Below are 10,854 nucleotides of genomic sequence, written 5' to 3'. Positions count from 1 at the left end.
CGGTAAGCCCTACAAGCAAAAAGAGCACCATTGTGCGTAGCTGAATGTACCGGGTGCTGAGCACCCAGATGAAGGAAATCGAAACCCGTTCCCATCCCCCCAGTCCCCTTGCGCTCTAGCCCCGTCTTCCCCGCCAGGGAGAACACAGATGAGTTCTGCCCGTTCGTGAACTTCCTATGGGGGCAGTTCCGTAGTTCACGGTCTTTTGTGTTTGCTTCTTTTGGTCAGCGTTAGGTCCGTGAGATTCATTGTATTGTTGTGTGTCATCATGGCTCCCCTGTATTCGAGGCCGTGCAAATGATTGAAAACAATGATGATTGTTTTCACTGCCTCTGCTTTTAATGGGTCTCTTTGGGCTTTTCTTCTTGAAACAGAACACCGGGTCTCACACTCTCCGGAGCGTGTGTGTCTGGGCATCGGCCCAGGTCTGTGTGGGAGGGAAGTGGGGAAGCCAGGACGGGGTATGTGCTGACCCAGTCCTGGCCCCAAGGTGCATGTGCTTCTAGGAGGCTGCCACCTGGCCCTCTTCCTGAGGCCCCTCCCTTTTGGACTCTGTCAGTATTCTGTTATTCTAGGCTTGGCTTGAGGCTGAGGGGTGAGCTGGCAGGCATCCTAGGAAAGCAAGAGCAGCTGGAGAGGAGAGGGACTTTTAGGGGTGGGGAGATGGACCCAATCAGATCCCCACTGAGGCCTGTACAGAGCTTGTGTGGAGTATGCTGTGCCACCCGTCCTGGAGTACCATGGGAAGGGAGGGTTCGGGTGGAAATCAGACCTCCCCTGGGCTAGGCTGTGTGCTGGGGAGGGCAGGCTGCCTGGGTGCCAGTCCCAGCTCTGTGACTATAGAATCTGTAAAATGGGGGCAACAACCTGTTAGGGTTGTCCGAGGAGGAAAGAGCTCAATGCACAGAAAGCTTCCTGACGTGAAGTTGGCTCTTAGGATTATAACATGTAAGAGCCAACTAGTTTATGTGTGTCATTGTTTTGAGCCTGCATACTGGTCATGGAAGGAGACACCATATCATCCCCATTCAACGGATAAGAAAGCGGAGGTACAGAGAGGTTGAGAACCTGCCTGAAGCCACACTGTGAATCTATGGCAGAGCCAGGCTTTGATCCTCGGTCTGTTTGGCTCCCGCACCCAGGCCTTTGAGCCCAGGGCTCTGAGTCGTCTTGGAGCAGGGCATAGCCCTGCAATGTAGAGACCTGGACTCAGCCCTCCCCTGGTTCTGGGAGCAGGAGCTCAGGCTCCTTTTCTTTGTCTGTAAAATGGGCCAATAGGAGCAGCAGGGCCTTTCTCCTTCCTGGGTTCCTGGCTAGTAGGCTCCCAGGGCTGGTCAGGAGAGGCCTCTGAATCTGCTCAGCATCGGCCGACTTTGCTGAAGCAGCCTTGCCCTTGCATTTTAGAGGGGAGGTAGTCAGGCCTGGAGGCAAAGTCAGCAGTCCTGAGTCCACCTGGTGACCCCCTTGCAGGGTGTGTGCGCTGACTCTGCTCTTGGGGTGCTCCAGAGCCCCGGCCAGGCACACAAACAGCTGTTCCTAATCCAGGCTGCTGAGTGGAGCAAATGCTACCTATGACAGACCCAGGAGAACCAGAGATTGAAGCCATTGGCCGCAGTCCAGGAAGGCCTCCCAGAGGAGGCCTCCTTGGAGCAGGGTCTTGAAGGCTGATTAAGAGTTCCTTAGGTAGAGATGATGGCAAAGCTTAGCAGAGGGAACAGCGATAGGCATCAGCTACTCAATTCCATCCCCACGCCCCACCCTTGCTTAGCCATCTGTTTTTCAGGGGGGCTGGAAGCCTGAAAATGATATTTTCCAGGGCCCCTTGCCAGCTCGTTTCTGGTTAGGCTCTGCCAGTGGGGAGAAAGCAGGAGGAGGAGAGATGCCTGCCCACCTCCAGCTCGTGCCGCGGCCGGGCCGGCCCACTTGGGCGGACCTCAGACATTCCGGGCGGCTCTGTTGGCTCCAGCAGGCAGGTGGTGAGTGCCAGCTCGGCTGGGGGCTCCCGACTATCCTGGATGGCAGCTGCCTTGTCATCTTCCATCTCCCTTCTACTCTTCCTGCACGTCGGATGCCTTTGGAACCCATGTCCCTCATCCAGTCAGCCTGAAATGGCCCAGAGGTTTCTGTTTTCCAGCCGGTCACTAACTGATAAACTGCTCAGGCCACGTAGGCCAGGACAAGCTGTAGTTTTCAGAGGACAGAAGGATTCAGTACCCAGAAAATGTGATGTCATGTTTTCATTTTGATTCATTTTCTTAGGTGCGTGTCGTGTGTTTCAACAAGAGTTCCCCCAGGGCAGAGACTGTCCTCCATTGTTTATTCAATCAACAAACATTTACTGGTGGCTGGTCAGTGGGGAATGAGGTGAATGACCAAGTTCCCCTACTTTTACAATCCCAGTCTAGAAGCCAGCTGTGGCTGTGGAGAACTTGAAACGCGACTAGTCCGAATCGAGATGGACTGTGGGTGTAAAACAAAGGCCGTGTTTCACACACTTAGTATGAAAAGAATGTAAAAGATCTCACTGTTTATATTGATTACATGTTGACATAATATTTCACACATACTAGGTTAGATAACATACGTTATTAAGACGTATTTTACCTGTTTCTTTTTACTCTTTTTAACGTGGCCACTAGAAAAATTTCAGTTACTATAGCTTTGCATTTGTGGCTCCCAAGCTCTCTCTCTTGGACAGCCCTGGTCTTACGGGAGCTGAGCTGAAACACATTGGTTTATCAATTCAGCATTTATTGGAGTCTATTTAAGAGACAGACTTCAGATAGGAAGTTTTTGGGGACTTAGATAGGATGGGAAGGGGGACAGATACAGCAACATGGAACTAAAATTCATGGTGATAAATGTTTGAGTTGGTCCATGTTCCAGGGCTCGGGGCAGGGGAGCTGAGAAGAAATCTAGGAAGGCTTCACAGAAGAAGTGACTTTGGTGTTAAGCATTATAGGATGAGTAGGAGTTTGCTAGATGGATAAGGAAGAGGAAGAGCACTCCATGCTCAGGGAACTACCCATGCAAAAGCTAAGAGGTTGACAGGTGCCCAGGGCATTTGAGGGAGTCAGGAAATTTACTGTGGCCCAAACATGATTTGTTGGAGGAAGAGGCTAGAGATGGAGCTGGACTGGGTAGAAGCTTAAATGCCAGTCAAGTTTCGACCCGGAGGGTGGGGGGCTGAGGCTGGGGAAAGACTCTTGGGCAGGAGGAGGTGGCTGGTCCCAATGTGGGTGAGTTCACCTACCTACCCACCCTCCTCAAAAGCAGAAAAAGGACCAGCCAGACCAGACCTTGTTTGAACGTGCAAAGCAAACGCCTTTATTTCGGTGCTCATGCTTTGTGGCTCAAAAGCACATCTACTTCCTGCTTGGAATCCAAAAACGTTTACAGAACCATAGAGAATCACTGCAACCTTTGGAAGAACATATACATGTGGGCTTATTTTGTGATCCTTCCCTGTGCAAATCAGAAAGTTCTACGTGCATCAGAATGACTTTCTCCAAGTCCCCCTCTGAGATTTTGGGGGCCCTGGAGGCTGTGACCCCACCCCGGATAGAGCATTCTCCTTCATCCTTCTTCCAGCCCAGTCACATGGAGAGAGGCGGAGATAGAGTCAGAGATGACAGCCCATGGGCTCTCGGAGCTTAGGGCGAGGGCTGTGTTCCTGGGCCCTAGCCCTGCAGAAAGGGGGTGGCTGAGGCGCTAACTTTGTTGGTTAGTGACCAACACAGGCAGCTAAGTCTCTCGTGAAGTCTAGGCATTGCAGTGGGCGGGTTCATGGGTAGGACAGGGGCCTCTGGAGCTTTCTTCCCCAAAATTGTGGTCTGAAGGAAGGTGCCTGGGCACAGGCAGGGGACCCAGACAGGGCTGGGGGTGGGAAGGTTTGGTCATGGTCAGGGTTTCACACTCAGAAACATCTAGGCCTGTGGCCTCAGGCTCTGTGGAGCCAGGGAGGAGGACTTGCTGTCATTTGCAAGGCTGGGTCTTATAAGCATTGGAAGAGCAGAGCTGAGAGGGCCTTGCTCATGAGCTGGGTCAATACTCCATTGCCCAATGAGGAACCCGAGACCCAGAGAGAGGAAAGCAGTGGCTGATCGGACTTGGGGCTCAAACCCAGGGCTCTGACCCCTCCAACCTCCTCCCCACCTTACCCCAACTGTATCATTTCTGCTCAGGTCCCAAATGGCCTCTTTAATATTCTCAGGTCAGGGCTGGTGCCATGAATGGGGAACTGGACTCGGAGTCAGAAGTCCTGGGTTGTGTTCCAGTGCCTTCCTACTACCCAGCCTTGCAAATAGCCTGCTGGTGCAGAGTGAGCTGCCTCTCCCTCCTCCAAGCCCCAGTGTCTTCACCAAGAAAGCAGCTCCTACTCTGCAATTTCCCATGGTGACTTAAATGGGTCAGTAGCCATGTGAGCACTAGCAAGCACAGGAAGTGCCCGGCACATCGTAGGTGCCTCACAATGGTGGTGGTGGGGAAGGTTGGGCCAGGGCTGCTGGGATGTGAGGAGACCTCGGGTCTGGCCTTTCCTGGGACTCCACCTGCACCTGCTCTGGTTCTCCCAAGGGCTCCTGGGGCCTGTGTATTGCCTGGGATCTGGTCAATGGGCACACTGTCTCCCTTTGCTGGTTCCAAAGGGCTCTGGAGTAAGCCAAACAATATGGTGGGTGGTCAGCGGTTTCCAGTGGCATCTGGGTTGTAAAGGGAGGCATGGGTCCCTCCTCCCCCACCCCAGACCCAGTCAGCCAAGGGCAGTGCTCCTAATGGGGAAGCACAGAACATTCTTCACAGTTAAAGGGAGATGGGGATCCAAGCTCAGAGGCACAAGATAAGCCAGGAATACATTCCATTCCAAAGAACCCCCACAAGCTCTGAGGTCTGGGGCCCAAGAAGGGGCAATTGGTGCATTAGCTTGGAACAAAAATTGGGGTCAAGTTAGGGGCTCTTAGCTGGCTGAGGCGGGGCTGGGCACACGGCCCTTAGGCGGGACCAATGATGATGTTCCTGAAGCCTTTCACGGCCTTCAGCTTGTCACTCTCGAAGTTCACCACCAGCTTATGGCGGCCCACGTGGCATGGCAGCAGATCCACTCTCACCTTGACCTCCTCCCCCGCCGCCACGGGGTCCGGGCTGTGGAGAGGCCAGGATGACGTGTGACTACTGGGGACTTAGCACAGAGCCTCAACTTCATGCAACAAGAACAAAATGGGCCCACTCACCGCTCTCCAAGAGCCTGAGCAACCTGCTCTCCCACGTGCAGAGGGGCCCGCGTGTGTGTGCGTGTGCACAGAAGTGGACGCTGTGCTTTGGGGTAAGAGTGGGAACACTCAGGGGACTCCATGTGTGAAAATGCACTGAGCTGTACATACAGGACTTGTGTTATTTACCGTATGTAAGTTACCATACAATAAAAAAGTAAAAAAAGGATCGATGTTTGTCTTTGTGTATGTAGATAGGTATCTATGAGGACACACCCACACGTGTACACTCGCACACATTCCAGATGTGGATGCTTGTGTGTACGTGAGGCCCTAGAGGCGGGTGCTTAGTGACTGAATGTGTTAACTGTGCAGGTTCGGGAGGACACGGGCACAGAAGGCAGCTAGAATGGTACGGGTGCTCCGGGAGGATGCGAGGGTGGAACTGTGCCTAAGGGGCTGGGGAAGGGTCACATGGTGTATTAAGGCAGGTGTGTGGGTGGGTGTGTGAGAGATGAGAGGAGGGAGTTACTGGCCAGGGTTTGGTGCCTGCAGGCAGCCCCTCCCTCCACCAGCACCTGCCCTGTGCTCCCAGGCCCACCAGCTGGAGTGACCGGCACTTACACGTCCATGATCTTCTGCTCCTCCATCAGGCCGGCGCCCTCCATGGTGAAGGTGCAGCCTAACAGGGGCGTGGGGAGGGGGTTCCGCAGGGACGCCTCAGCCATCAGCTTGCGGTTCTGCTTGGGCTCTCCCAGGATCTGGAAGACGGGACAGATGTCAGGCGCAGGCCTGAGGGAGAGGAGCCTAGAGACCCTCAAGGGCAGGCAGGGGCCTGGCGGGGCCATCTCTATATTTGCTGCGATTTGGCCCCGCTCTGGCACAATCGCTCCCCACCTCTGTGCCTGTTTCCTCATCTAGAAAACACGGACGTTCACGGACCTGCAGTGAGGCTCCACGTGACTCGGGGGATGTAGAAAGTGCCTCCCTTGTTCTAGGGCCTGGATGGAAAGATCACAGGCTTTGGGGCCAGGCTGATCTCTACCCCTTCCTCACTGTGTGACCTTGGGAAAGTAACTACCCCCTCTGAGCCTTGGTTTCTTCTTAGGAGAGAAATGCCTTGCTGCAGGGCTGTCCTGAGGATTAATTGAGCTAATATGTGCAAGCTCCTAGCGGAGCGTGTGGCATGCAATGCTCGCTCCTGCCCCCTCTTGCCCTTTACCACTTATTTGTAACTGCAGCATTTGGGATTCTGGGGCTGTGGCTCCTCCAGGCGAATCACTATGATGCCGACGATGATGGTGATAAGAATAGTCAGCCCTTATGAGCCCTTATAATGCATTTCCTGGGATGCGCATTTAATTCGTACAACACACCTAGGTGCTAGTATTAACTCCACCTCGCAGACAAATAAACCGAGGTCGAGAGGGGCAAAGTGACCTGCCCAGGGCCACCCATGCACAAACCCAGGGAGTCAGACTGCAGAGTCTGTGCCCTTAAACCCTCTGCCTCTCCCTGCCCCACTAGGGCCCCAGGGCCTGGGGATCTCACCTTAGCTTTCAAGGGTCCATGATTCTGAGATCCCTAATTTCCACCACCCCACCACCACTCTGGGATTCTAGGATTCATTCCTAGAGGTAGGAGTCCCAAATTCTTTCAGCTTCATGATGCTTTCCTTTGATGAAGTTAGGATTTGAAGAACCCTGGGGCATCAAAGATCTGGAGGTGGCAGGGCTGCTGGTATGTGCATGTGGGGTGGGGGGAGCTGTCCTGGGACCCCGCCCCCAGCCCCATACCCTGCCCAGCCCATCCCGTACCCGGATCTTGATTTCTGGATTCTCCAGATAGATGTCCCTCTCGGCCAACAGGTAGCTGTTGGCATCCGGCTCCATGAGGAGGCCCCACACCTTGATGAGGTTTGACTCGGTCAGACACTCACAGTACTTCTCATAGAGGATTCGAAGTGGAATGCTCTTCTCTGCAGGAAAGGAGAGGGAAGAACACTCATGATAGCTGATATACGGCCCCCATCTCTCCCACGGCATCTCCACGAGGCACAGAGAGGGGAAAGAATGTGCTTGAGGTCACATAGCTAGTGAACGAATAGGCAGATCCCAGGCCTTTTCCCCCATCTGCCCTGGCTCGGGGGTCCCCAGGAAGGAGCTGGGAGGGGAGGCAGGACAGCTGGTCAGGGAAGTGTTGGAGCTCCAACAGGCCTGGGTTCTGATCTTGCCTCTTTGCCCTTAGCCAGCTGGTGATGCTGGGCAAGTCACTCCACTTCTCAGGACCTTAATTCCCCCACATGAAGCTGGTGGGATTGTACCCATTTTACAGATGAAGAAATACTTCCACCAGTAAGTGCTCAGATCAGGAGACCTGGTGCAGCATGGCCACTGACTGGCTGTGTGACCCTGGGAAGGTGACCTCTCCTCTCAGTTTCTCTTCTGTTCCCTGGGACATCTGGCACCTGCTGGGAGGAGCTAAGACCAGAGGACACTTCAGAGCAAAAGCCACACAGTGAGGAGGGGATGAGAAGAGCCAACCCCTTCCACCGCGGAGAAGCAAAGTGGGGTTTCTAGCCCCATTTTTCTGACAACACTGAGGCACAAGGACACTAGGGGTCAGCTTGCAGGAGGCAGGAAAGAAGAGCAAAGAGCACAGGACTGAGAATCTGCAGGCTTGGCCGCGAAGTGCTCGTCCACTCAGTCTCAGAGAGCCTTGGGCAAACCCCTTCTGGAAGGCTCCGTGGACCTCCCCTCACATGGGAGCGCTGGAGGGCTGGTCTTGGGGCTCAGTGGAGCCCAGCCAACCCCGGGCCATGATGGGAGACATGGCTGCCTCTTTTCCTGCCATCTGTCCCCTCACTCCTCTACCAGGCTCCAGCCACTCGCCGGAATTTGCACACATCTGAGGATAACCTCATTATTTGCTCATTGTTTTGCTCTCAGTCCACTCGCCTTATACTTTTTAACCTTTTTTGCCTGTGGACGCTTTTCCTTATTTGCGGCAAACCAGTCTCATTTACTATAAATAGAAGGTAACTGGCAAAAATAAATATAAGCCAAGTCATGCTCGTTCAGTTCCAGCTAGATATTCTTGTCTGCCGAGGGCTCTGCGCTGAGGCGGGCGGTCGGCGAGGGGTAGGGGTGCTGAGCCTGCAAGCGCCACTGAGATTCTCCTCACGGCGTCCGTCTGAAAGACGGTGGGGGCCTGGGCGCCGGGGTGGCTCAGTCGTTAAGCGTCTGCCTTCGGCTCAGGTCATGATCCCAGGGTCCTGGGATCGAGCCCCGCACCGGGCTCCCTGCTCCGCGGGAAGCCTGCTTCTCCCTCTCCCGCTCCCCCTGCTTGTGTTCCTGCTCTCGCTGTGTCTTTCTCTGTCAAATAAATAAATAAAATCTTAAAAAAAAAAAAAAAAAGATGGTGGGGGCCTGACGGACAGCCACCTTCTCGCTGCAGGTCAAGGTCTAAGCCCCGGCCTGCCCCACGCCCCAGCTGTTCGTTCCCGGGATGGATCTGCCCCAACCTCTGCGCAGACGACGTGTGGGAAGAAAACCCAACCTTCTGCCAAAAAAGACAGAAAGGAGTAAAAATCCCCTGGTCAGGGCCTGGTGGAACCGAGTGGAAACCGGCCAGCTACACGGGAAGGGATAACACTGCCCTCCAGGAGCTTAGAGGATGTGGCCCCAACTGTTGACTTTTCCAGAAGGCTGAAGCCAGGGTGGGGCCGAACCTTTGAGAACCTTGGTCCATGGAAGCATCGTGGCCTTGGCTGAGAGAGGAGAACACGTACAGCCAGTCTCAGTTGTTCCTTAGATGGCTAGCCCTGTTCTAGAAAGTGCTCTGGGCGTGGCCGCAGAGGCACAGTGGCCGCACTCCCAGTGACCCACCTGGAGGGGTGAGGGGAGGAGAGAGAGCACAGGTTGGGGCAGGAAGGGGAAGGGAGAGAAGCAGTGCAAGGAGGCAAGGGTGGGGATGGCTCTCTGTCCTAGGCCCGGTTTCCTATCAGCACATTCTGGAAATTCCCCAGATCTTATCATCAAAGAATAACAAGCCAGCCAGCCAAAGGCTGGGGTCTTGGTGGGGGGCGGGGTGGTGAAAGCATCTATCTGAGGCCGAGCTTGGCACTGGAGGCCTGACCGAGCACCCTAGACTAGCCCCACCTTGCAGCCCGAGGGCAACACACAGGACCTCTGCCCTCCTCCGCCCTCTCCCTGCAGGCTGCGCCCCTCACGGGTCTCCGAGGCAGGAGGGAGCGCTCTGCCGTGAACACATCCCCGGGATGATGGGAAACACCGACAGGCTTGGCTGAGCCTTGGCGGAACAATGCTCCAAGGGCCCAGATGGTAACTGGGTGGCAAAGCGTGACTCAACAGGAAGGAAGTTCTTCTGGCATCGTTGGCCCCGGGCTGGAGTTCACCTAATGCCTCACATTCCAGGAAAGACAGTTCCTCCCTTTGAAGCGGTTCTGAACATGAGAAGAACCTGTTGGTGCACAGTCACACCCCGGGGCTGGTGGGCTCTTCAAAATCAAACAGCCTTCCTACAAGTGGGGAACCTGAGGCCTGGAACGGAGAACACAAATCCCCAGGGGCCCACAACCCATCGTCAGAATGATTAGGAACTAGAACTTGGGTATGCTGGCCACGAAACATACCCGTAGGGACGGACCCCTGCCGAGGTCCCCCGGGGCCGGGATGCAGAGGTGACAGCTGGGTCCTTCGAAAGCCATCGGGGTTGGGAGGGGCTCAGGAGCCACTGGGCCCAGCACCGAGACCGCCATCTGGCACAGTAGGTGTTCAGGACACACCCTCAGGGCTTCTCTGCCTTCCCATGATCAGGCCCCATTTTATACTTTCCAGGTATTTCCTGAGCGCACGGTCTCCTCCAGTCCTTCCAGCGGCCCATCAGCATGGTGTGCTGTTGCCCCATTGAATGATGGGGGTGATTCGAGGCTCCGAGAGCAAGTTCATCCCACCCAGGTTTGTACATTTAGAGGGTGGGGGAGGCCAGAGGCAAAGCCAGGCCTGGCTGACCTCAGAACACATGTTCTAGCAGCCCGAAGTGTTGGGGTCCTGTCCTGGTGCCACTGGCTTTGCCCCTGAGGGCTTCCCCCTGCTCAGGGACCCTGCTAGGCAGTCTGCTCTGGGTATGCGGCCCCAGGAGTGCCCGTGGTGGGCCCGAGATAGAGAAACCAGGAGGTGGCACTGTCGCTACCACGGACTCCAGGCCTGAAACACAGACAGGCCTTCTGAGGAACTCCAAGGCCGTGGCCCTCACGCCGGACCACTGGGGGCCAAGGGCAGAGGCAGAGGTAATGAAGGGGAGGAAACATGCGTCTGACAGGCAAGAGTAGGGGGCCACGCGAGGGCAAACAGACTCCATAAACACAGAGCTCTCCGCGCCCTGGGCCTCTCCACCAGCTCCGCATGTGAGCATGCCGGCTCCCGGGTATGGAGCACCTACTCTGTGCACGGCCTCCTCCCCCCCCACCCCCCGCCCCACCGGACAGTCCTCCGCTGCAGGGTCATGACTGACACGGGCCTCATGGGGACACTGAGGTTCAGGGAGGCAGCCATTTGCCCAGGTGACCCAGCAAGTGGGACCCTCCTTACCGAGGCCCCAGGATGAAAAGCGTTCACACTGCCCC

The 10,854-nt window shown here is 55.4% G+C and overlaps 1 protein-coding gene across 1 annotated transcript in view; it reads right to left on the bottom strand.

The window, feature by feature from the left end:
• Window positions 1–3,300: 3,300 nt before the first annotated feature.
• TGM2 (transglutaminase 2) overlaps window positions 3,301–10,854 on the bottom strand; it is a 34,376-nt gene continuing 26,822 nt past the window's right edge. Inside the window, exons 11-13 of the mRNA XM_025876525.2 lie at window positions 7,025–7,185; window positions 5,832–5,968; window positions 3,301–5,139 (exon numbers count right to left, since the gene is read on the bottom strand). Of these exons, the coding sequence (XP_025732310.1) occupies window positions 4,989–5,139; window positions 5,832–5,968; window positions 7,025–7,185 (449 nt within the window). The 3' untranslated portion in view covers window positions 3,301–4,988. The remainder of the gene's footprint in view (window positions 5,140–5,831; window positions 5,969–7,024; window positions 7,186–10,854) is intronic.

This window comes from Callorhinus ursinus, unplaced genomic scaffold (assembly GCF_003265705.2).
Source record: "Callorhinus ursinus isolate GAN/ISIS: 27379988/994484 unplaced genomic scaffold, GSC_fseal_2.0 scaffold38, whole genome shotgun sequence".
NCBI classification, from domain to species: domain Eukaryota; kingdom Metazoa; phylum Chordata; class Mammalia; order Carnivora; family Otariidae; genus Callorhinus; species Callorhinus ursinus.
The sequence above is the reverse complement of the archived record's forward strand: the minus strand, read 5'-3'. Positions and strand labels throughout refer to the sequence as shown.